This window comes from Bombina bombina, chromosome 1 (assembly GCF_027579735.1).
Source record: "Bombina bombina isolate aBomBom1 chromosome 1, aBomBom1.pri, whole genome shotgun sequence".
Taxonomy (NCBI): domain Eukaryota; kingdom Metazoa; phylum Chordata; class Amphibia; order Anura; family Bombinatoridae; genus Bombina; species Bombina bombina.
Window position 1 is genome coordinate 1,495,383,035 of NC_069499.1, and position 27,737 is coordinate 1,495,410,771.

At 40.3% G+C, this 27,737-nt stretch overlaps 1 protein-coding gene across 1 annotated transcript in view; it reads right to left on the reverse strand.

The window, feature by feature from the left end:
- Positions 1-5,242: 5,242 nt before the first annotated feature.
- The window catches only part of PRKAR1A (protein kinase cAMP-dependent type I regulatory subunit alpha), a 105,831-nt gene continuing 83,336 nt past the window's right edge, over positions 5,243-27,737 (reverse strand). Inside the window, exon 11 of the mRNA XM_053707650.1 lies at positions 5,243-8,688. Coding sequence (XP_053563625.1) covers positions 8,516-8,688 — 173 coding nt within the window. The 3' untranslated portion in view covers positions 5,243-8,515. The remainder of the gene's footprint in view (positions 8,689-27,737) is intronic.

A 27,737-nucleotide genomic window follows, 5' to 3' on the forward strand; every position in this document is an offset into this window, starting at 1 on the left:
AGAAGCTCTGAAGTCCAGAAGATATCCCTGGGATACAATTTCCAACGCCCAGGGATCCTGGACATCTCTTGCCCAAGCCTGGGCGAAGAGCGTAATTCTGCCCCCTACTAGATCCATTACTGGATCAGGGGCCAATCCTTCATGCTGTCTTAGAGGCAGCAGCAGGCTTTTTGGCCTGCTTACCTTTGTTCCAAGTCTGGTTAGGTCTCCAGACCGACTTGGACTGGGCAAAAGTTCCCTCTTGCTTTGTATTAGAGGAAGTTGATGCCGCACTTGCCTTGAATATTCGAAAGGCACGAAAATTAGACTGTTTGGCCCTTGATTTGGACCTATCCTGAGGAAGGGCATGACCTTTTCCTCCAGTGATATCAGAAATGATCTCCTTCAAACCAGGCCCGAATAGGGTCTGCCCCTTGAAGGGAATATTAAGCAGCTTAGACTTTGAAGTAACGTCAGCTGACCATGATTTAAGCCATAGCGCCCTACGCGCCTGAATAGCAAAACCAGAATTCTTAGACGTTAGTTGAGTCAAATGAACAATGGCATCAGAAACAAAAGAATTGGCTAGCTTAAGTGCTCTAAGCTTGTCAAGTATATCATCCAATGGGGTCTCTACCTGTAAAGCCTCTTCCAGAGACTCAAACCAGAAGGCCGCAGCAGCAGTGACTGGGGCAATGCATGCAAGGGGCTGTAGAATAAAACCTTGTTGAATAAACATTTTCTTAAGGTAACCCTCTAACTTTTTATCCATTGGATCTAATAAAGCACAACTGTCCTCGACAGGGATAGTAGTACGCTTAGCTAGTGTAGAAACTGCTCCCTCCACCTTAGGGAACGTTTGCCATAAGTCCCGTGTGGCGGCATCTATTGGAAACATTTTCCTAAAAATAGGAGGGGGAGAGAACGGCAAACCTGGTCTATCCCATTCCTTAGTAATAATTTATGTAAACCTTTTAGGTATTGGAAAAACATCAGTGTAAACAGGTACTGCATAGTATTTATCCAATCTACACAATTTCTCTGGCACTGCAATTGTATCACAGTCATTCAGAGCAGCTAAAACCTCCCTGAGCAACACGCGGAGGTGTTCAAGCTTAAATTTAAATGTTGATACTTCAGAATCAGGTTGAATCCTCTTCCCTGAGTCAGAAAAATCACCCACAGAAAGAAGCTCTCCTTCCTCAGCTTCTGCATATTGTGAGGGGGTATCAGACATAGCTAGTAAAGCGTCAGTATGCTCTGTATTTCTTTTAACTCCAGAGCTGTCTCGCTTTCCTCAAAACCCAGGTAGTCTGGATAATACCGCTGACAGTGTATTATCCATGACTGCCGCCATGTCTTGTAAAGTAAACGCCATGGGCGCGCTAGATGTACTTGGCGCCTCTTGAGCGTGAGTCCCTTGAGCGGGATTTAAAGGTTCTGACACGTGGGGCGAGTTAGTCGGCATAACTTCCCCCTCGTCAGATTCCTCTGGTGATAAATTTTTTAAAGACAGAATATGGTCTTTATTACTTAAAGTGAAATCAGTACATTTGGTACACATTCTAAGAGGGGGTTCCACCATGGCTTCTAAACATAATGAACAAGGAGTTTCCTCTATGTCAGACATGTTTAAACAGACTAGCAATGAGACCAGCAAGCTTGGAAAACACTTTAAAGCAAGTTAAACAAAAAATAAACGGTACTGTGCCTTTAAGAAAAATAAAAAAGGTCAGAATTTGAAAAACAGTGAAAAAAAGCAGTAAATCAAACGAAATTTTTAGTGTGTATAATAAGCTAACAGAGCATTGCACCCACTTGCAAATGGATGATTAACCCCTTAGTTTAAAAAACGGATCAAAAAAACGATAGACTTTTTTTTAACAGTCACAACAAACTGCCACAGCTCTGCTGTGGCCCTACCTTTCCATACAAACGACTTTGGAAAGCCTAAAAGCCCTTTTGAGAGGTCCTATAACATTCAGGATACTCCTTAAGGAAAGCTGGATGTCTCAGTCTGCAAAAGTTACTGCGCAATTAAGCGCTAAATTAGGCCCCTCCCACCCATGTCTACACAGTGGGAGGCCTAAGAAAACTGTTTCTAGGCAAATTTAAGCCAGCCATGTGGAAAAAAACTAGGCCCCAATAAAGTTTTATCACCAAAACATATATAAAAACGTTTAAACACTCCCAGCAAACGTTTTATATGACAGGAATTGAAAAAGAATAAGAGTATTACCTCTGACAGTAAGCATGATACCAGTCGCTATTAAATCACTGTAATCAGGCTTACCTTAAATAAATCTGGTATCAGCAGCATTTTCTAGCATTTACATTCCTCTAGAAAAAATGTAATCTGCACATACCTCATGGCAGGATAACCTGCACGCCATTCCCCAGCTGAAGTTACCTCTCTATTCAGTTCTTCTTCTATTTTCTGCCTGGGACAAAAATAGTACAACTCCGGTACCATTTAAAAATAACAAACTTTTGAATTGAAGAAAAAAACAACTACATTTCACCACATCTCTCTTACTGCTTCCATGCTTGTCGAGAGTTGCAAGAGAATGACTGGAAGTGGCAGTTAGGGGAGGAGCTATATAGACAGCTCTGCTGTGGGTGATCCTCTTGCAACTTCTTGTTGGGAAGGAGAATATCCCACAAGTAATGGATGATCCGTGGACTGGATACACCTTACAAGAGAAATTATGTTTTATGTCTCATTGGCAGACTTTCACAGACAATAGCAAGTTTTGATTTCTGCCATTTTTAGTTTTAAGATCTGATTCACCCAATGTTTTATTTATTTATGTTTTATTTGGCAAGCCTGCATTCATGGTTAGAAACAGCATCCATTACTCCAAATATATCCCTCCAACAATCGCTGTGCTCTGAGGGGAAATGGCCTCAACTCGGTCTGAGAACCTCTCACTGAGGACTGGAGTTGAGAAACACTGATATAACAAAGTGTGAGGATAATTACCTATGCAAGCAAGGTGGTGGTGGTGGTGGGGGGGGGGTTGAGGATGGACATCAGGTACTGCTGTTTGTTGCCAAGAGGCTTGGTCATTTTCATGGGGATAATCTCACAATGCTTCAGCATTAAACTGTGCACTGATCTAGTCAGGTGTCGTGTGACTCTGCTCCCTACCGAGCATGTGCACGAGTGCATTCTGCAGAAGCTATGGCCTGTATAGCACCTTCCATACATGGAAATGCCCAGGGGGAGGCTTGCTGCAAACAAAACTATGCCTGAATTAAAGAGGTTAATGGGGGTTAAAACACAAACTATTTTGCAGGTAAGCCTTGGCTGCATTATATATTAAGAAAATTGTTAGTTAATTCTGTTTTATGTCCCTTTAAACATTTTCATTCCATTGCTTTCAATGTTACTGTGCCCTCATGCTTCCTCTGCCAGTGTTTCTTGCTTCACATTTACTTGGTATACATGTTAATGGTAAAAGAAAATGACACTCAAACACCTTGTGACCATAGTTTTACATGAAATCACATTATCATTGTAGCATTTAGCACTCCGAAAATTAACTAGAGGTCAGACCTCTGGTTCATTTTCTAATTGTCACCCAACTTTTAGTGTATTAATCTTTATTAAAAAATAAAAATATCTGCATAAGGCGGTTATAAGGGGTTAAAGTTGGCGGGAGTGGAGTGTTTAAAAACAAAACAAAAACAACACACTGAAAAGTGCATTTGGAGCCTATGGAAGCGTGCTCTTGTGAGCGCAATGCATACCTGAGGTCACGTTCGCATTGCACCTAATTTGTAATACCAGTGCACATTTGCGTGCGCTGGTATTAAAGTAGAGTGCAAATATCGCTGGCCCTTAAAAGGTACAGTCTACACTTTAGTAATCTTAAAGTCTTACCTTAGATTAAGCTCCAAATAGCCTCCTGCACCTTGTCTATATCATGCAGCAGGAACAGTAAAAAAAAGTTATTTTAAAATGAGTATTGTTTCTGGCCACTTTGAAATGGTTGCCAAGCTCAGCCCACTGATGATATCACAATCTGGGCTACATATGGTGTCCGATCACAAAAGGTTCACTAGTTGGATTCAACAGAATGTCAATGCTATTCACCAGATTGCCTAGATGCAGCCCAGATTGTGATGTCATCAGTGGGTGGAGCTTGGCAGACATTTTAAAATATTTTTTTTTTACCATTCCTGCTGCATGATATAGACATGGTGCAGGAGGCTATTTGCAGCTTAATCTATGGTAAGACTTTAAGATGACTAAGGTGTAGACAGTCCCTTTTAATGGGTGCAACAACCGGCTGATTTGACTGCCCACCCGGCTAAATTTATAGCCAAAAATAAGCTAAATTCAGCTAATATTAAAGTTCTTCTAAGTTTATTGCTTAAATTATCATTAAATAAATGTATGTTAAATTATGCAATTTGTGCTTTGGATAGCATAAATACACTGCTCCCACCCTGCTATTTTATAATGTCACCCAGCTATGTTGAAAAGCATTCCTAGGCAGTGCACTTCTTGGAGCTAGCTACTGATTGGTGGCATGTGTATACATGCCTCTTGTCATTTGCTCACTTGATGTTTTCAGCTAGCTCTCAGTACTGCATTGCTGTTCCTTCAACAAAGGATACTAAGAGAATGAAGCAAATTTGAAATTAGAAGGTCAATTTGAAAGTTGCTGTTCTTTTTTAATCATTTGGGGTTTCATGTTCCTTTAAGGTTGACATTTTAACTTATATTCTTGTGGCTAAGGGAAGCCAGCAGTGAGATGAGTTTGGCAGAGGCATTTTATGATGGTTAACAGTGAGGACTGGTAGTAAGCTTGGGAGAACAGAGTAAATAGAGTTCCAGGAGTCGAGGTCTGAAATTAAGTGAATTACAACATTAATTGTGTCTTTAAGGTGGAAGCACTAGAAGTCCACTAATAACTTAAAGGGATATTAAACTATTTTTTTCTTACATGCATCAAATAGAGCATGCAATTTTAAGCAACTTTCTAATGAACTCTTGTTAAAAGTTGTTCTTCGTTCTCTTTGAATCTTTATTTGAAAAGCAGGAATGTAAGCTTAGGAGCCGAGCCATTTTTGGTTCAGCACCTGGGTAGTGCTTGCTGATTGGTGTCTAAACATTAGGCCTTGAGATCTTGGAAATAGAAATCAACAGGAAAAAAAGGTTTAACCCCCAGCGTAAGTTTAACCCCCAGCATATTTAAAGAGAAACACGAGTTGTAGTTTTCTAATAGAATCAAATGAAAAAACAGACAAAACGTAAGAATTAAAATCATTTTATTGCTCGACCTGCTTTTAGGATAATCTATAACAAAAGGAATATATATTTATATATATATATTTTAGCACATACAGGAAATGATAATTATATAGTCGGTAACGATACAAAAATGGTCCTCTTTTTGACTATACTTTAATCCTCTAGGACACAAACTTGAAATATCTGATAAGGGTGGTCTAGCAAATAATTACTTCTACCGCCCTGAATATGTCAGCTAAGGCAAAAAACTATACAAATTGTGGTTTCAAACATATGTAGATTGCACACAAAAATGTGGAGCTGTATGTGTGATTATATTGAATTTTAAAGTGGCTTCAGCACAATTAAAATGTTTTTCAAAGCTTTAAAAAAAAAAAAAAAATAGGAAAAAAAAAAAAAGTTGAGAAAAAAATAAATTGTAGGCAGGTTATTTAAAAAACAAAATTGGACCATCCAGCAGGAAAGCCGTTATACAACAGCATGTTATATACTGCATTATTGACAGTATAAACAGTTCCTATGGTTTGAAAATATTTAGGGAAGAAAATAAATCTTTATTTATTTGGTTAATAGCATTTAAAAAAAGAAATATTTTCAGTAGGGGAGAAATAAAAATCTCAGGTTTTTGCCTTCCAAAAAAACAGGGCTCGACAAACGCAGGAGCCACCGGCTCCTAAAAATTTGCCCCTGGCTCCTAACTTTGTGGGTTATTCTTCATTTATCTATATACAAATATCCCTATCTGGCTCCTAAAAGTATGTATAACTTAAATATTCTTACTCGCTCCTAAATTTTGAAACAGATTTGTCGACCCCTGTGAATAAAATCTGAAAAAATTCTCAATGTGAAATAAAGTTTAGATTTTCAATCAATTTGAGTTGACAAAGGCTGCTGCAATAGCTAAAGCACAAACCTATGTTTACATATATTTTTTGCTATAAGCAGTGCTACGTACAAACTTTAAAAATACAACCTGCACAATAATGTAAAAGTATTTTTGGATTCTGTGGTTTATCCAACCATAAACTCCATATAAAGTAAAACTGTGCTATAAGAACATTTTCCCTTTACTTGGGAGAGTTATGTCCTTCTAGGGATATAAAACTCTTTTTTAAATTGAATTTCTCCGATAGACATTAGAAATCACAAATGGCAACATGTCTTACGTACACAATCATAGGTGCAGTGATTTCTACACATATTAAATGTGAGAGGAATATTTTCAACAAATACACTGAATTTTATTGTTTAATCTCACAATAGTGTAGCTTACAAAACAAAAGAAAAATTAGTTTTATGTCCCTGTTAAAGTACATTTGGTGACCATGTGGGTCCCCTTTGCCAGCTGCTCTCATTTTATTCATGGCAAATCTAACACACAAAGGGAAACAGACAAAGAATGATTACAGTGTCTGTAAAATTTAAAGAGAAAAAAAAAATGCTGCCTACTATAATGAAATCCTATTGTACCGCATGATTTCACATGGATGAAGCGACAGACAGCTGAAAAATAGAGTTAAATTTAAACTGTGTCTTCACTATATGCATTGTACAATATTCTATCATTTATACCATGAAAACAAACTGTCAGTGTATTTGAAAGCTCCTGAGAAATAAAACACTAAGGAGAAAGACTAAGAGTTGGATAATTTAAAGGGATACTAAACCCAATTTTTTTCTTTCATGATTTGGATAAAGCATGCAGTTTAATCAACTTTCTAATTTACTACTACTATCAATGTTTCTTCGTTCTCTTGGTATCTTTATTTGGAAAAGCAGGCATAAAAAGCTTTGGAGCTGGCCCATTTTAGATTTATCACCTGGGTTGTGCTTGCTGATTGAATGGCTAAATGTAGCCACCAATCAGGCAAGCGCTATCCAGGGTGCTGAACCAAAAATGGACAGGCTCCAAAGCTTTCATTCCTGCTTTTTCAAATAAAGATACAAAGAGAATGAGAAAAATGGATAATAGGAGTAGATGAGAAAGTTTATCAAAATTGCATGCTCTATACGAATCATGAAAGAAAAAAATTGGGTTTAGTATCCCTTTAAGAGGTTGCTTTAACTTGATCTTTTGAAAATGTAAAAAAAAAAACCAAAAAAAAAAAAACCCACACATTTATATATATTATATATAAAAACTGGTTCAGATACATTTAGTTACTCAATTTGGCTAAATTTTATAAATGAAAATAGTTAAAATATCTAAAAACCTGATTGAAAGATGTTGATCAGAACAGAGTCTCAAATCATTAACAAGCACTCATAGAATTTTATACTTATATATATATAAAAAAAGCCACAAAATCAAAAAAAGCTCATTAACAACCAGCTATAAGAACCAGCCATTTTAAAACATCTTGGTGCTGCACTGGAGATAATATATTCATAGTACCTGTGAAATATTACAAAAAAAAATAAAATAAAATTGGAATACAGCAGTGTGAATGAAGGCTTAAATAATTGGAGAGAAGAAAAAAAAAAAAAAAAAAGAAAAAAAAAAAAAAAAAACAAACAATTTCTAAATCTCGACAACTCATTTTGGTGCCAGAAAACAAGCAATGCCAACTCCCTTGAGAAAAATAGAAATGCACTTACATTCACGGAAAGAAGCAGCTATAGCTATAAATGTTTCATAAACCTAAAGTGAACTAAAGACATTGTGGTGATCGAACTTAAACTAATTTATCTTCAGCTCAAAGGTCTCATACCATATACAGTAGATCTGTGCCATAGTTACTATTCTAGCTGTTTTTCCCCCGTCAGATAGCATTTATTGATTTGTTGATTTTCTTTTTATTTTTTATTAATATAAACTAACCCCATTCAAGGGGTTAATATCAAAAAACGTATTCATACAGAAATATTTATCAAACCAAGTTAAATCTGTTTTTATTTGAATGAAATGATCCAACAATATTTCACCCTAAATTATTTATAAATCAAATAAATACTCCCTGCGTCTAAAATGAACTACAAAATTTGTGAAAATATGTTAATAATCACCATAAGGTAACCTATTTACACCACTGTATTAGCTCAGTTTGGGTCTACGGGTGAACATGTATTTCTGCGGTCAGAAAGGACTCTGGCAGCAAAATAGTTTATAGGAAACGGTATATAGCTCTTAAACACAAAAAAGGATGGGGAGGCTTCATTTGTCATTTTTAAATCAGACAGGAGCTGTGATGACGTGGAAAAGCTATTTGCAGAGGTGATATGGTGTGGCAGAGGGTGAGAGGGTTCCAAAAGATTTTGGGAGGGAGAGGTTATTCAGACAGACAGTGAAACAAAACTGTTGTACTGCTGGATGTTTCTTTTCAGGATGTCTGAGCAAGGCCCTAGGACCCGTTCAAAGCGTGGGCGGTCGAGTTTCACACACTTCAGGGGGCCACGGGCTACCACTGTGGCTGCACGAGGTCGGTTCATTAAAAGAGCTATTTCACCTGTGGAAAAAATCAAAAACGAGGTTTTATACAAAGGGTATATTATACAAAGAATATATATCTGATGATGTTAATTAATTCAAGGGAACCAACTACTCTTCACAATATGCATAAAGTTACTCTGAGAGCCGTTTTATCTACTGATATACCCCCTTATCAGTATACGTTACATTTTATACACATGATAGAAAGCCGGAAATAAACAGCATTTCAAATCCACTGATTCTCATATTATGTTTGAAAATAGATCTTTACCAGCTCCATTCGATATGCTTATGACCTGCTGCTTGTTCTTTCCCAGAAGTCAGACAATATATATGCTCCTTTTAAAAGTATGCATTATATGGCAATATGTCACATTAAAGGGACACTACACACTAAATACATTATAAAAGCATAGTACTAAAGTTACTCCTTGCCTTCCTCTAATCATGGGTGCCGCCATGTTGAAATCTATCTTTCACTACATTCCAGTGCTGACGTGTTTGCACATGTGCAGTAACTCTCTTTCAGATACTTGCAGTGTAACCTAGGTTCCATAATGGCAGCACCCATGATTAGAGGGATGTGCATGAAATGTATTTAGTGTCCTTTATATAGGACACAAGTCAAAATTAAACTTTTATGCAGACAGAACATGCAATTTTATACAACTTTCCAATATACTTCCATTAAAAAAATGTGACTTTTTATATTTACATTTTGATTTACCAGCTTCTACCAAGCATGAGCAAGAAACCACAGAATATACATATATGCATTTGCGATTGGCTGATGGCTGTCACATGAGACATAACTGAAATGTGTCAGAAAAAATACACTCATTTTTTATCATGCATTTGCCAATTAGGCAAATATATTGTATTTACTGGTCCTTTAAAGTATATGTACTTCATTAAAGTCCCTTTTATTTTTTATGGTAATATAGGTTATGGAAAACGATTCATTGACAGTAGTTTACATTTTGCTTTTAATGGAGAAGAGGAGCTCACTAGAAGCAACCTGCCTTTCAAAAAAGCCCCATATCTTAGTCAGGGGTGTTTTAAATGCACTCTGAAACCAAAGGTTTATTTTATAGCAGATATCAGGATCCTCATTTATATATAATAAAAATAGCTTTACATGCCTAACATGACACCTCATACACCTTGCCCACGTAGCCCTCTAAACCTCATTAACTGCACCTCTGTTAGTACACTCCAATTCTCTTGTGCCCTTTGGAATGCACGCTCTGTCTGCAATAAGCTTATATCTATTCACTTAACCTGTTAGCCCTCACTGAAACTTGGCTTTCCTCCTCAAACACAACTGCTGTAGCCTCTCTGTCCTATGGCGGCCTGCACACTCCCAGACCAGGAGACAACCAAGGAGGGGGGGGAATAGGAATTCTGTCTCCACACAGTACCTTTCACTGCATTCCTTCACCCCCCTCATCTTTTGAAGTTCATGCTATTAGCATCTTCTCCCCTGTAGCTCTTCGTGTTGCCGTTATCGGCTCCCTGGCCAAGCATCACAATTTCTGGACCACTTTGAAGCCTGGCTTCCACATTTTCTCTCTTGTAATGTACCTTCTCTCATCTTAGGGGACTTCAACATACCCGTTGATAATCGTAACATGCCTGCTGCCTCTAAACTTCTATCCCTTACCACCTCTTTTGGCCTGTTCCAGTGGACAACATCTCCAACCCACTGTGAAGGCAACTCCATAGACATAGTCTTCACTAATCTCTGTGCCATTTCCAAATTCCTTAACTTCTCCATTCCTCTCTGACCACCATCTACTAACTCTCTCTTACGCTAGCTACTACATTTTTGCAAGCCCTTAAAAAACTGCTACCTTGCAGGAATTTAAATGACTTGGATCTCACAGATGTTTCCACTCAACTGAATCCACTCTTCTCCAACATTTCATCCCTCTCTTGCCCAAAACTTGTGGCTTTACAGTATAATTCAGCACTAAAATCAACACTTGAAAAAGCTGCACCCTCCATTCTGCGACGTACATCAATCACTCAACGGCAACCGTGGCACACCAAACAGACCAGATATCTTCAGCGATGTTCATGGGCTGCTGAACGGTAGTTGAGGAAATCATGCACCTGTGCTGATTTCCGGCATTATAAATTCATCCTTAAGTCCTACAACTCTGCGCTCCGCCTGGCCAAACAAGTCTATTTCTCCTCCCTTGTATCGGCTCATGCATCCAACCGCAGAAAGCTGTTCTCAACCTTTAACTCCCTTCTACGTCCACCTGCACCCCGCCCACTACCAACCTCACTGCTCAGATCATTGCTGATCACTTCAAAAATAAAATTGACACCATTAGAAAAGATATCTGCACTTTACACCCTTCACATCCAGCAATCCTACCCACCCCTTCTATTAACCAAACTTTATGCTACTTCCCTCCTGTAACAGAGGAAGAAGTCTCTGTAATCCTATCTTTGGCTCATCTCACAACCTGCCCATTTGACCCTATTCCTTCACAACTTCTTCCCTCTCTCTCTGCTTCACTAACCCCTACCTTAACTCATCTCTTTAACCAATCTCTCACTGCTGGAACATTCCCTGATACATTCAAGCATGTGTAAATCATACCAATCCTAAAAAAGCCCTCGCTTTGACCCCTCCACCCCTTCTAACTATCGACCTGTCTCCTTACTTCCCTTTGCTTCAAAATTATTGGAACGACTGGTCTATAATCGGCTAACTCAATTTAATAGCCTCCTTTGGTTTCCAGGACCACTTATATGCTGATGATACCCAAATCTCTTTTTCCTCTCCTGATATCTCTCCCTCTTTACTCAACCAGATTTCCAACTGCCTCTCTGCAATTTCCTCTTGGATTTCTTCACACTACCTCCAACTGAATTTGTCCAAAACTGAGCTGCTTCTTATTCCCTCCTCTTCGAGACATACAACACTTGACATTTCTCTGATGGTTGGAGACTATTCTCAACACCTCACCCCAGGTCCGCTGTCTTGGGGTCACACTTGACTCAGAACTAACATTCAACCCAAATATACAAGCACTTACCAAATCCTGCCTTTTGCACCTACGAAACATTTCCATAATTTGTCCCTTCCTTACAAAAAAAAAATACAAAAAAACTAAAATGTATGCTTGCCTGATAAATTTATTTTTTTCTTGACACGGTGAGTACACGGAATCGTCAATTACTGTTGGGAATATCACTCCTGGCCAGCAGGAGGCGGCAACGAGCACCACAGAAAAGCTGTTAAGTATCACTTCCCTTCCCACAACCCCCAGTCATTCAACCAAAGGAAAAGGAGAGAAAAGAAATAACACAAGGTGCAGAGGTGCCTGAAGTTTATATAAAAAAAAAAACTGTCTGAGAAAACAGGGAGGGCCGTGGACTCACCATGTCAAGAAATAAATAAATTTATCAGGTAAGCATAAATTTAGTTTTCTTTAAGACACGGTGAGTCCATGGAATTATTAATTACTGTTGGAATCAATACCCCAGCTAAAGGACACAGATGATTAGGGTGGGACAATACAGGAAAGCTAAACAGAAGGCACCACTGCTTGCAGAACCTTTATCCCAAAAGAAGCCTCAGCCGAGGCAAAGTATCAATTTTATAGAATTTATAAAAAGTGTTCAAACAAGACCAAGTCGCAGCCTTACAAATCTGATCTACAGAGGCCTCACTCTTGAAGGCCCAAGAAGAAGACACCGCCCTAGTGGAGTGGGCTGTAATACTCTCAGGAGGCTGCTGTCCAGCAGTCTCATAAGTCATACGAAAAACACTTCTCATCCCGAGAGAAAGAGAAGTGTCAGTAGCTTTCTAGCACTTATGTTTACCAGAAAAGCAAACAATGCAGAGGACTGACGAAAGTCCTTTGTAGTCTGCAGATAGAATTTAAAAGCCTGCACAAGGTGTAAGTTGTGCAACAAAACGTTCTTTATGAGAAGAAGTATTAAGACAGAGAAAAGGAACAACTATTCCCTGATTAATATTTCTGTCCAAAACCAACTGAGGAAAAAAAACAAAAACATGGTACGGAGCACTGCCTTATCTGCATGAAAAATGAGATAAGGAGAATCACACTGCAATGCTGATAGTTCAGAGACCCTCTGAAGAGAAGAAATAGCAGGAAGAAACAAAACCTTCCAAGATACAACTTAATATCTATGGAATGCATAGGCTCAAATGGAGCCTGCTGTAAAACTTTAAGAACAAGGTTAATACTCCAAGGAGCGTATGTGGTTGTATAGAACTGTGCATATATATATATGCTACACTATAAAAGTCCCCCTAACTGGATCTTGGATTCAAAGCGCCGAAAAAAGGGAATAGGGATGCCAAAGTTGGCTAAAGTATATATAAAACAGGATAAATCAGGAACAAAAGCTGACTGAAAAGGAGGGTGATATTGTCAATGGTATATCTAATAATGTATCATATATAACACCTACAGTTGGTCTTTCTATATAGATAAATAAGTAAATAAACTGGTAGTTTCAAAATGCTTAAAACAATTTATTTATATTAAAAACTTATATAAAAAAAGAGTGACTCAGGATTGGTCGCTCTCACATACAGTGGATATAAAGTCTACACACCCCTGTTAAAATGTCAGGTTTCTGTGATGTAAAAATATGAGACAAAGATAAATCATTTCAGAACTTTTTCCACCTTTAATATGACCTATAAACTGTACAACTCAATTGAAAAACAAACTGAAATCTTTTAGGTGGAGGGAAGAAAACAAAAAAAACTAAAATAATGTGGTTGCATAAGTGTGCACACCCTCATATAACTGGGGATGTAGCTGTGTTCAGAATTAAGAAATTGCATTCAAAATCATGTTAAATAGGAGTCAGCATACACCTGCCATTATTTAAAGTGCCTCTGATTAACCCTAAATAAAGTTCAGCTGCTCTAATTGGTCTTTCCTGAAATTTTCTTAGTCGCAACCCACAGCAAAAGCCATGGTCCACAGAGAGCTTCCAAAGCATCAGAGGGATCTCATTGTTAAAAGGTATCAGTCAGGAGAAGGGTGCAAAATAATTTTCAAGGCATTAGATATACCATGGAACACAGTGAAGACAGTCATCATCAAGTGGAGAAAATGTGGCACAACAGTGACATTACCAAGAACTGGACGTCCCTCCAAAATTGATGAAAAGACTAGAAGAACTCTGGTCTGGGAGGCTACCAAGAGGCCTACAGCAAAATTAAAGGAGCTGCAGAAATATCTGGCAAGTACTGGCTGTGTAGTACATGTGACAACAATCTCACGTATTCTTCAAATGTCTGGGCTATGGGGTAGAGTGGCAAGACGAAAGCCTTTTCTTAAGAAGAAAAACATCCAAGCCAGGCTACATTTTGCAAACACACATCTGAAGTCTTCCAAAAGCATGTGGGAAAAGGTGTTATGGTCTGATGAAACCAAGGTTGAACTTTTTGGCCATAATTCCAAAAGATATGTTTGGCGCAAAAACACTGCACATCACCAAAAGAACACCATACCCACAGTGAAGCATGGTGGTTATAGTTCACTTTAAAGGTGGGAAAAGTTCTGAAATGATTTATCTTTGTCTCATTTTTTTACATCACAGAAGCCTGACATTTTAACAGGGGTGTGTAGACTTTTTATATCCACTGTATATATTACGTCAGGTCAAAAACTGTTCAGATAAAAATACATTCTGATTCAATATTATAGATACATATAATACAATTGGTATACAATTGGTATACAATGTAATAGATATAAAGTGCAAATAATGAATACACTAATCGAAGAGACAATCTCAGAAGATCAAAATAGTGCAATGTCTAGATAGATCTCCGGTAAGGATACCGGTTGGATACCCATGCAAACGTGTACATGTGCAATAAAAAGTGGTAAACTGTGGAAAATACAGTAAAAAACAAAATGGCCAAAATGCAAAAATATATAAAAATCAAAAATAAAAAATCATAATGTTATGATTTTTAAATTTTTAATTTTTGATTTTTCACAATTTTTGGCCATTTTTTTTTACTGTATTTTCCACAGTTTACCACTTTTTATTGCATGTGTACACGTTTGCATAGGTATCCAACCATCAGACCAATTCCTTTCATTCATTGAGACAGTGAAAAGAGAAGGTAAAAACAACTGCAGTTGAATTCAAACTCCCCACCTTCTGGTTGTCAAAAGGCTAGACTATTTACCAGACCATAAATAGCTGTTGGCTGGACAGTAGACTGCAGTGAAAAGAAAAAGGAATAATCTTTAATTATTTGACCTCTGTTAGAATCTTCTCTTAATAGAGAATCTATTAAGATCCCTAAATAAATCACCCTTGTAGAAGGGGCAAAGGAACTCTTCTCCAGATTCATTTCTCATCTGTGGGAAAGAAGAATGGACAAGATCTCTTGAAGAGAGAGAGAAAGAAAGAGCTATATGATAAGAGCACCCCATACCTCAAGACCTAAAAATCTTTCTAGGATGACAAGACTCAGAGAACTTGAGAAGATCCCGAATAATGGGAACAGTAAATACACATCCTGCAGGTCTATGTTCGTTCTGAACAGGTCCTCTTGAAAGAAAGGAGAATGGTACTACTTTGAAGGACAAAAACCTGAGAAACTTGAGGTAAATACCTATATTCCGTTCCCAGACTGGGACTGGAACTATCACTCCTGGAGAGGAAGGTTCTGAACTCAGTTAAAAAAAAACCTCTCATCATACCTGAATTGCAGATGCTCTAGAATGAAAATTCTGCCCCTGGGAGGAAATCTTAGACAGGACTCCAAAAAACAAGACTGACCTTGCTGAAGTAGGAAATGAAAAAACTTCCTTTAGTCTTATACTCTCCTGATGAGTTGAAGAAAAAATAAATTTCTCTTGTTAAGTGTGTTCAGTCCACGGGTCATCCATTACTTATGGGATATATTCTCCTTCCCAACAGGAAGTTGCAAGAGGATCACCCAAGCAGAGCTGCTATATAGCTCCTCCCCTCACATGTCATACCCAGTCATTCTCTTGCAACCCTCAACAAAGAAGGAGGTCGCGAGAGGAGCTGGAGTTTTTACTTAACTATTCTTCAATCAAAAGTTTGTTATTTTAAATGGCACTGGAGTGCGCTGTTTTTCTATCTCAGGCAGTATTTGGAAGAAGAAACTGCCTGCGTTTTTTTTCTATGATCTTAGCAGGCGTAACTAAGATCCACTGGCTGTTCTCGACATTCTGAGGAGTGGGGTAACTTCAGAAACTGGGAATAGCATGCGGGGTCCTTCGCAAATGAGGTATGTGCAGTACATTATTTTCTGGGAATGGAATTGACTAAGAAAATACTGCTGTTACCGTATGATGTAAGTACAGCCTTAAATGCAGTAGTGGCAACTGGTATCAGGCTGATAAATGTATGCGCAGTCAAGTTATTTTCTAGGGACTAGAATTTGACTGAGAAAATACTGTTAAAACTGAAATAATACTTAAGCCTTATCTGCAGTGGTAGCGACTGGTAGCAGGCTTAGTGATAACTTTGCATGACATTGGAAAATGTTATTTTTTAATAAAACGTTTACTGGCATGTTATTAGTTTTTGTGAGGTACTTTGGTGATAAATCTCTTTGGGCATGATTTTTTTCCAAATGGCTGACATATATTTTCTGCATGGAAACCGTTATATCAGGGCTCCCACTGTTGTGATAGGAGTGGGAGGGACCTTGTTTTAGCGCCTTGTTGCGCAGTTATAATTCTAGCACAGTCTTCCTGCTTCTTCCTCCTTGATCCAGGACGTCTCTAGAGAGCTCAGGGGTCTGCAAAATTCATTTTTGAGGGAGGTAATCAGTCACAGCAGATCTGTGACAGTGTGCTTGACTGTGATTAAAAGCGTTAAATCTTAATTGATATCCGTTTTATCCGTTTTGGGTATTGAGGGGTTAATCATCCTTTTGCTAATGGGTGCAATCCTCTGCTAATATTACACTTCTTGTTAAGAATTGTTTAGTTATATCTGTATTTTTGAAGCGCTGCAGCGTTTTTTATATTGCTTGTAAACTTATTGAAAGTGATTTCCAAGCTTGCTAGTTTCATTGCTACGTCTGTTTAAACATGTCTGATTCAGAGGAAACTGTTTGTTCATCATGTTCAAAAGCCAATGTGGAGCCCAATAGAACGATGTGTACCAATTGTATTGATATTGCTTTGAATAAAAGTCAATCTGTACCGATAGAGAAACTATCACCAGACAACGAGGGGGAAGTTATGCCGCCTAACTCTCCTCACGTGTCAGTACCTGCGTCTCCCGCTCGGGAGATGCGTAGGATTGAGACGCCAAGTACATCTAGGCCCTTACAAATCACTTTACATTATATGGCTAATGTTATGAAAGAAGTATTATATAATATGCCCGAATTAAGGGGCAAGCGCGATAGCTCTGGGTTAAGGACAGAGCGCGCTGATGACACGAGAGCCATGTCTGATACTGCGTCACAATTTGCAGAACATGAGGACGGTGAGCTTCATTCTGTCGGTGACGGTTCTGATCCGGGGAGACCGGATTCAGAAATTTCAAATTTTAAATTTAAGCTTGAGAACCTCCGTGTGTTACTAGGGGAGGTATTAGTGGCTCTGAATGATTGCGACACGGTGGCAATCCCAGAGAAATTGTGTAGGTTGGATAGATACTATGTGGTACCGGTGTGTACTGACGTCTTTCCTATACCAAAAAGACAAACAGAAATTATTAGTAAGGAGTGGGATAGACCCGGTGTGCCTTTTTCCCCTCCCCCGATATTCAGAAAAATGTTTCCTATAGACGCCACCACACGAGACTTATGGCAGACGGTCCCTAAGGTGGAGGGAGCAGTTTCTACTTTAGCCAAGCGTACCACTATCCCGGTGGAGGATAGCTGTGCTTTCTCAGATCCAATGGATAAAAAATTAGAGGGTTATCTTAAGAAAATGTTTGTTCAACAGGGTTTTATTTTGCAGCCTCTTGCATGCATTGCGCCTGTCACGGCTGCAGCGGCATTCTGGTTTGAGTCTCTGGAAGAGGCGATTCGCACAGAGCCATTGGATGAGGCTTTGAGCAAAGTTAGAACCCTTAAGCAAGCTAATGCGTTTGTTTCAGATGCCGTAGTACATCTAACCAAACATACGGCTAAAAATTCCGGATTCGCCATACAGGCGCGCAGAGCGCTCTGGCTCAAATCCTGGTCAGCGGATGTAACTTCCAAGTCTAAGCTACTTAACATTCCTTTCAAAGGGCAGACCTTATTCGGGCCCGGCTTGAAGGAAATTATTGCTGACATTACGGGAGGTAAGGGCCGCGCCCTTCCTCAGGACAGGGCCAAACCAAAGGCCAAACAGTCTAATTTTCGTGCCTTTCGTAACTTCAAGGCAGGAGCAGCATCAACTTCCTCCGCTCCAAAACAGGAAGGAACTACTGCTCGTTACAGACAGGGTTGGAAAGGCAACTAGTCATGGAACAAGGGCAAGCAGGCCAGAAAGCCTACTTCCGCCCCTAAGACAGCATGAAGACAGGGCCCCCTATCCGGAGACGGATTTAGTGGGGGGCAGACTTTCTCTCTTCGCCCAGGCTTGGGCAAGAGATGTGCAGGATCCCTGGACGTTGAAGATTATATCTCAGGGATACCTTCTGGATTTCAAAACCTCTCCTCCACAAGGGAGGTTCCATCTTTCGAGGTTATCAACAAACCTAGTAAAGAGAGAGGCATTTCTACAATGTGTACAAGACCTCTTAATCATGGGAGTGATCCACTCAGTTCCGCGATCGGAACAGGGACAAGGATTTTACTCAAATCTATTTGTGGTTCCCAAAAAAGAGGGAACCTTCAGACCAATCTTGGACTTAAAGATCTTAAACAAATTCCTAAGGGTACCATCGTTCAAGATGGAAACCATTCGAACCATCCTACCCATGATCCAAGAGGGTCAATATATGACCACAGTGGACTTAAAGGATGCTTACCTTCACATACCGATTCACAAAGATCATTATCGGTACCTAAGGTTTGCCTTTCTAGACAGGCATTACCAGTTTGTGGCTCTTCCCTTCGGGTTAGCCACGGCCCCGAGAATTTTTACGAAGGTTCTGGGCTCACTTCTGGCGGTACTAAGACCACGAGGCATAGCGGTGGCTCCGTACCTAGACGATATTCTGATACAAGCGTCAAGTTTTCAGAATGCAAAGTCTCATACAGAGATAGTTCTTGCATTTCTGAGGTTGCATGGGTGGAAAGTGAACGTGGAAAAGAGTTCTCTGTTACCACTCACAAGGGTTCCTTTTCTAGGGACTCTTATAGATTCTGTAGAGATGAAGATTTACCTGTCGGAGTCCAGGTTATCAAAGATTCTCAATGCTTGCCGTGTCCTTCATTCCATTCCAAGCCCATCAGTAGCTCAGTGCATGGAGGTAATCGGCTTAATGGTCGCGGCAATGGACATAGTGCCATTTGCGCGCCTGCATCTCAGACCGCTGCAACTATGCATGCTCAGTCAATGGAACGGGGATTACTCAGATCTGTCCCCTTTGCTAAATCTGGACCAGGAGACCAGAGATTCTCTTCTCTGGTGGTTGTCACCGGTTCATCTGTCCAAAGGAATGACCTTTCGCAGACCAGATTGGACGATTGTAACAACGGATGCCAGCCTTCTAGGCTGGGGAGCAGTCTGGAATTCCCTGAAGGCTCAGGGTTCGTGGACTCAGGAGGAGAAACTCCTTCCAATAAACATTCTAGAATTAAGAGCAATATTCAATGCTCTTCTAGCTTGGCCTCAGCTAGCAAGACTGAGGTTCATCAGATTTCAGTCGGACAATATCACGACTGTGGCTTACATCAATCATCAAGGGGGAACCAGGAGTTCCCTAGCGATGTTGGAAGTCTCGAAGATAATTCGCTGGGCAGAGTCTCACTCTTGCCACCTGTCAGCGATTTACATCCCAGGCGTAGAGAACTGGGAGGCGGATTTCCTAAGTCGCCAGACTTTTCATCCGGGAGAGTGGGAACTTCACCCGGAGGTATTTGCTCAACTGATTCGTCGTTGGGGCAAACCGGATCTGGATCTCATGGCATCTCGCCAGAACGCGAAGCTTCCTTGTTACGGATCCAGGTCCAGGGACCCGGGAGCGGTGCTGGTAGATGCATTAGCAGCCCCTTGGGTTTTCAACATAGCTTATGTGTTTCCACCATTTCCGTTGCTACCTCGACTGATTGCCAGGATCAAACAGGAGAGGGCATCGGTAATTCTGATAGCGCCTGCGTGGCCACGCAGGACCTGGTATGCAGACCTAGTGGACATGTCGTCCTGTCCACCATGGTCTCTTCCTCTGAGGCAGGACCTTCTAATTCAGGGTCCTTTCAACCATCCAAACCTAATTTCTCTGAGACTGACTGCCTGGAAATTGAACGCTTGATTCTATCTAAGTGGGGGTTTTCGGATTCGGTTATTGATACCTTAATACAGGCTCGGAAATCTGTGACCAGAAAAAATTACCATAAGATATGGCGTAAATATTTATATTGGTGCGAATCCAAGAGTTACTCATGGAGTAAGGTTAGGATTCCTAGGATATTGGCTTTTCTACAAGAGGGTTTAGAAAAAGGTTTGTCCGCTAGTTCGCTAAAGGGACAGATTTCAGCTCTGTCTATTCTTTTACACAAACGTCTGGCAGAGAATCCAGACGTCCAGGCCTTTTGTCAGGCTTTGGCTAGAATTAAGCCTGTGTTTAAAGCTGTTGCTCCTCCATGGAGCTTAAACTTGGTTCTTAAAGTTCTTCAGGGTGTTCCGTTTGAACCCCTTCATTCCATTGATATTAAACTTTTATCTTGGAAAGTTTTGTTTTTGATGGCTATTTCCTCGGCTCGAAGAGTCTGAGTTATCTGCCTTACATTGTGATTCTCCTTATCTGATCTTTCATTCAGACAAGGTAGTACTGCGTACTAAACCTGGGTTTTTACCTAAGGTTGTTTCTAACAGGAATATCAATCAAGAGATTGTTGTTCCATCATTATGTCCTAATCCTTCTTCAAAGAAGGAACGTCTTTTGCATAATCTGGACGTGGTCCGTGCTCTGAAGTTCTACTTACAATCAACTAAAGATTTTAGACAAACTTCTTCTCTGTTTGTCGTTTACTCTGGACAGAGGAGAGGTCAAAAGGCTTCGGCTACCTCTCTCTCTTTTTGGCTTCGTAGCATAATACGTTTAGACTATGAGACTGCTGGACAGCAGCCTCCTGAAAGAATTACAGCTCATTCCACTAGAGCTGTGGCTTCCACCTGGGCCTTTAAGAATGAGGCCTCTGTTGAACAGATTTGCAAGGCTGCAACTTGGTCTTCACTTCATACTTTTTCCAAATTTTCCAAATTTAACACTTTCGCTTCTTCGGAGGCTGGTTTTGGGAGAAAGGTTCTACAGGCAGTGGTTCCTTCTGTTTAATGTTCCTGCCTTGTCCCTCACTTCATCCGTGTACTTAGCTTTGGTATGGGTATCCCATAAGTAATGGATGACCCGTGGACTGAACACACTTAACAAGAGAAAACATAATTTATGCTTACCTGATAAATGTATTTCTCTTGTAGTGTGTTCAGTCCACGGCCCGCCCTGTCTTTTTAAGGCAGGTTCTAAATTTTAAAATTATAACTCCAGTCACCACTGCAGCTTATAGTTTCTCCTTTCTCGTCTTGTTTCGGTCGAATGACTGGATATGACATGTGAGGGGAGGAGCTATATAGCAGCTCTGCTTGGGTGATCCTCTTGCAACTTCCTGTTGGGAAGGAGAATATATCCCATAAGTAATGGATGACCTGTGGACTGAACACACTACAAGAGAAATAAATTTATCAGGTAAGCATAAATTATGTTTTTTCACCCAAAACGTCAGGAGACAATTCTGTCTAAACAAGGTCTCACCCCTGAAAGGAAACGCCCGAAGTGTGGAATTTGGAGGAAACCTAAAATATTGAACCAGCAAACTGCAGATCTATAAAGCCTAAACTGCACTGCTAAACCATAGGTAGGCTTCTTGTCTGAACAAGATTTCAGCTACCAGCACAGCAAGTCTAATGTCTAATAAGACAAGGCATTGTTCAAATGATCAGTTAAACCTCCAGCTTTTCATCCAAAGATCTGAAACGGAGCACCATAAGGATCGAAGTACTCTGAGCCGTAGTAGAAAAATACCTACTTAAGGCACCATGCATTTACTGGAGTCAGCTACAGGGAGACTCTTTGAGGGACGGAAGACAGGGAGAAAAGTATCCCTAACTTCTCCTAATCCTGAGAAAATTTAGCACTAACCAGGCTCGACCCTGCTTAGCTTCCAAGGTCAGATGAGATTGGGCGCATTCAGGGTGGAGTGACCGTAGGCCAAGGCACGCCTAGAAACACATCCTCATGGGAAAGAAACATTGTTGAAATTATAAAGTTCACAAAACTTCCAAAGGTTGACAACGAAAAGGGAATCAATGTCGTCCAAGTAGCCAAAACCTCCTTTAACATTACACAAGGTGATCAAGCATACATCTGAAGGATATGCCTTCAGCATCAGATGAAGGAATTAAACTGTCCAATCTGAGATTTCACCCTCAGAAACCTACCTGTGAAGTCTCCTCCCCAACTCGGAAGAGAGAGCAACCTGCGTAGTAGATGAGGCGCAGAAACCTTACAATCCGAAATAAAACAAATCCTCTTGCATATTTCCTGAAGGTAAGGAAAAACAGGCAAAGCCGCAGATATTGCAGAAGACACCTGAGCTGCAAAACCTGTAAGCAAAACATACTCCTCCTGGAGATTTAAAGGAACTGCAGGGCACTGCATGTGACACCAAAGAGGCTTGGGACATAAAGTGAGAAAGCTGTGGCATTGCCTGAACAGCATCATCCTGGGAGACATAAGGCTCAGATTGATCTGTACAATAATAGCTTAAACAACAAGGTAGACAGTGTAAGATGTCTCTTTTTCTGTACTAAGTCTATTCTTAGAGGGGATTTAAAAAATACATTCTAATTAAAAGGAACAGATAAGCTTATATAAAAAGAAATATGTTCCTCATCTAACAAGTATTAGTTTGTAGCAACAGAGCACTGTTCAGAACATAAGCCCCTTATTTACATAAATTAGGCTCTTTTATATGTCAAAGAAATTAACAATTTTATTTGTCAAAATGTTGTATACTGCAAACAAAAAACTCATGCTGCTAAGGTAAGGGGGAGAAAAATCCAATCTGACTAAAATCACTAAGTGTAAGCATACTGCTTTCACTGCCTGCTTTTCTATCACAGACTTCTAGACATTGGAACCTTACAATCCGTTCCAAGAGACATAGAAAAAACAACCTACCTAAGCATTAGTAATAAGAGGCAGACAAAACAACAACTCCATTCCGTTCTCATGCCGGAGAACGAGGCAGAGTTAGAAATAAGCACTTAGCCACCTCTAAAAATGGCACCACTCCGATAATGGAGGTGTGGCCAAAAATCGGCACGGAATGGGGCATCATTCCGTCGACTAATCTCCCTCTATTATGAGGGATTCCTGTAGGACCAAAGTTGTATGCATACAATTCCCATACAGTACACTGGCACCCTCGCACAGCTTCCTGAAGTGCTTCTAAAAGCAGAGCTGGGGAATTCAAAGGCTTAACCACACTGTGTACAAGTACATCTATGCAGCCCCTTAGAAATGGCGCCAATTGCGCTCTCCTAACAGTCCCTATGTCAATCTTCAGACGAACCCAGGAACTTAACAGGGTTGCCACTTTCACAAGCAGAAAGACAATAATAAAAAGTATTAAAATACTGCAAATTTAGATCTGAGTCATATAGTTAGCTAACCCCTTCCTTGTTGTGAAGGATGTTAACCTCTAAATCTTCAAGTCTCATTGCAAAAATGTGCCTGCCCACTTCCGCAATCATCCATAAAGGATTTGTCACATTTGAAAGCAGAGGGTCCTTAACCCCTTCAGTGGCAGCCTTCTAGCCCCAGAAGAACAAAGGGCACTTACCTGCATTCTAGTTGTCCTGCAGTCAGACGACTCACAAAGTATGAGAGGATGCCACTCCTCACAGAGACCTGTGTAAAAAGAAAGAGTAAACCTACTCAGGCTTTCTATACCAGGGCAGCAACATGTTAGGAAAGCACAGTTTACAAGTTCCTAACTGCTTAAAAGCTACCACAGCCCTACTGAAGAGACTAACGTGGAGTACAGCTAAACCCAGCTTGTGATGGAAGATCAGAGCATGCCTGCTCTGGCTTCAAAATAAAAAAAAATATTGATAGAAGAATCTTATACAGACACCTATAACTTCACCTCCTCCTTGCACTGAAAGCAAAGAGAATGACTGGGGTTGTGGGAAGGGAAGTGATACTTAACAGTTTTGCTGTGGTGCTCTTTGCCTCCTCCTGCTGGCCAGGAGTGATATTACCAATAGCAATTGATTATTCCGTGGACTCACTGTGTCTTAAAGGGACATGAAACCCACATTTTTTTCGTTCAGGATTAAGATAGAGCAGTGTTTTTCAACCAGTGTGCCGTGGCACACTAGTGTGCCGTGAGAGATCCTCAGGTGTGCCGCGGCAGACTGACAACAGTGCGGGGGTGTTTGTGAATGAATGTCAATATGTCATGTATAGTTTGTAGGAGGCATGGCATGAAAGCACAGTACAGTGTGTATATATATATATATATATATATATATATATATATATATATATATATATATATATATATATATATATATACTGTATATATATTCTGTATTAGGCTAGAATGTGTGATTTTGTAAAATTTTGGGATGGTGGTGTGCCACAGGATTTTTTAATGTAAAAAAAGTGTGCCACGGCAAAAAAAGGTTGCAAATCACTGAGATAGAGAATACAATTTTAAACAACTTTCTAATTTACTTCTATTATCTAATTTGTTCAATTCTCTTGGTATCATTTGTTAATAAAGCAGCAATGCACTACTAGTTTCTAACTGAACACATGGGTGAGCCAATGACAATCTGTATATAAATGCATCCACCAATTGGCAGCTAGAACCTAGGTACTGTGCTGCTCCTGAGCTTTCCAAGATAAACCTTTCAGCAAAGGATAACAAGAGAAGGAAACAAATTGAATAATGTAATTAAATTGAAAAGTTTTTTAAAATTATATTCTCTCTCTGAATCATGAAAGAAAAATTTTGGGGTTTCATGTCCCTTTAAGAAAGAAATACTAATTAATTTCCTTATTTTGTCACGCATTGATTATTGCAATCTACTTCTAAATGGCCTTCCAAAACACTGTCTCTCCTCCCTCCAATCTATTATGAATGCTTCTGCTAGACTCATCCACCTAAGTCGCCGATCTACATCAGCTGCTCAGCTCTGCCAGTCTCTACACTGGGTCCCCATACACTCTAGAATACAATTTTAAGTATTAACCCTAACTTACAAAGCACTCAGTCTAACTCTCAACTATATTTCCTCTCTCATCGTGAAATATTCCCCATCCCGTCCTCTTCGATCAACCTCTGACCTACGCATCTCTACTCTGTTATCTCTACGTCCCACTCCTGTCTCCAAGACTTCGCACATGCTGCGCCTGTCCTCTGGAACTCTCTACCCCGCTCCATAAGACTGTCTCCAACCTTGTATAGCTTCAGACGCTCCTCGAATACCCACCTATTCAGAGAGGCTTACCATCTCTCCTCCATCTCTTATCCTAACCAAACTAATACATGAACTGCCTGACTCACTGATGCAACTACAACCGATGTGACAAGCTACCCCAACCTTATGTCTCTGCAACCTAAACCTGTAGTCTGTGAGCTCTCTGGAGCAGGGCCCTCTTCCTCCTGTACTAGATTTATTTAATTTTGTTATGTTTTGTATTTTATCACAAATCCTTGTCCTTGTATACCCCCATCACTGTACCCAGCGCTACAGAATTTTGCGGCGCTAAACAAATAAATGATGATGATAATAATAATAAAATATTTTACTATTTGGGGGGGCGGAGCCGGCAGCTGCAGAGATGGCAGCATAACTCCGGAGCTCCGCTGTAAAGGCCCTTATATCATTATGAATCCTCATCATCCTTGCCCCTAAACTCTCTTACAACATTCCCCAGCACCTCTAAAACATGTGGCAACAACTCTGAGGGATAATCCTTTCATCTCCCCCTGGACCAGAGACACCCAGCACTCCGGGCCGAATTCAGGCCACATCTGACATCAGGCAACAAATATACCCCTTTGCTGGTCATCAGGGGCCACAACCAAGCTCCTAGGAAGGCCCACAATCTAAAACGAAGGGCCCCAAGACTGAAAAACAGCACCCGATTTTCGAGTCGGACCGGAAAATAAATTTAGCCCGGGGATTGGGCCTACTCCGGAACTCCGTTTTCTCCAGGGTAAGAACTTTTTATAAACCCTACTAAATCAGCCTACCCACACTGAGAGAAGCGCATTCCCTAACTGTAATCTGGCCACAATATATAATTAACAACTGCATGACCTCTGCAGGCCTCTGCAACACACTGAGCCTGGGGATTAGGCCTACTACAGGAACAGCTACAGACACAGACTAGCTGCGCACTCTAACCTAACTTTCATGCCTAATTACTGAAACAGGATCTGCAACTCAAATACTCCAAATACCCCTTTGTGCAAAAGAGGAAATAAATAACAGTTTTGCTGCTTTTAACCACTGACTCTGTTGACTCTGCAGCTCTTTTGAAACATAAATCCTCAGCAACATTCAATACCTGGCTTTCAAACTTAGCCTAGAGATAAAACCACTCTTTCCATGTTTTGTTGCCGTGATTCTAGTACAGACTTTAACCCTTCCAGCCGCAATACACCACCGCTGTGCATCTTTTATTTATTGGCAGTAATTATAAGATCATTTTGCCTGTTTTGAGGACTTGTTCTAACACCTCCATATACCTCTTAAGTGTTTCTTGACATAAGACAATCTTGGCGCAGGAGAACCACGAGTCACGCCACGTGTATCTCTGGCCCAACATGACGGCTAAACGCAATATCAAACATGACAAAATGTCAAAATCTCTTACAGGGAAATCAAGCCTTATGTCCTCTTTTTTACATAGTTCAGACACAATGAATACCTCTCCTGCTTCCCAAAAAACTGGCGACAAAACCCCTCAAACCCTGTCACAGGAATCTCAACCAAACAGAACTTTACCAGCTGAATGCCAACTCTCTCCTTCATTTTTGCAAAATTTACCATCGAAAAAGGACATTGCGGACATAGTCCGTTCCTGTATTAGAGAAGAGCTGGCCGAATTAAAGCAGGACATTCACACCTTAGGTTTCCAAGTTGAATCTCTTGAAAGTAACCAAGAAACCATTAAAGAGGATGTACAGCAACTAACTGACCAAGTAACCTCTCAACAGGAGACCATACTTTCTCTTCAAGATAAGCTCGACGACCTCGAGAATCGAAGCAGGCGCAAAAATATGCGTATCAGAGGAGTGCCAGAATCAGTCTTGCCCAGGGATTTCCCAGTTTATTTGCAAGATCTATTTCGACATCTGAAAGAATCTTCCTATACTGAGGATATCCTATGGGTCAGAGCTCATAGAACTTTGAGACCAAAACCTCCTGACTCAGCTCCGCCACGAGATATCTAAAGAACTTTCAAGAAAAAGAAATGCTCTTACGACAATCCCGCAAAACTCAGCCTGTAAGATTTAGAGGCAATGTCTTACAATTCTTCCAGGACTTATCAACCCGCACCTTACAACGCAGGAAAGAATTTTCACCTCTTACTACCATGTTAAGAAATAAGAGAATCCCCTACAGATGGGGCTTTCCAACACATCTTTGGACCATCAGCAATAACACCCGTGTCATCTGCAAAACTCCAGAGGACACTCAAACTTTTTGTACAGCACTTGGCCTTGAACCACCTATGGAATCACTACCTGAACCACAGAACTCACAAATCTCTAAGGGACGAATCAATCCAAATGAGTCCTGGCATACAGCCCTTCCTAAGAAAGCCAAAGCAAAAGAAGCCACCACAAGAAGGCAACCCACTACCGGCTTGACC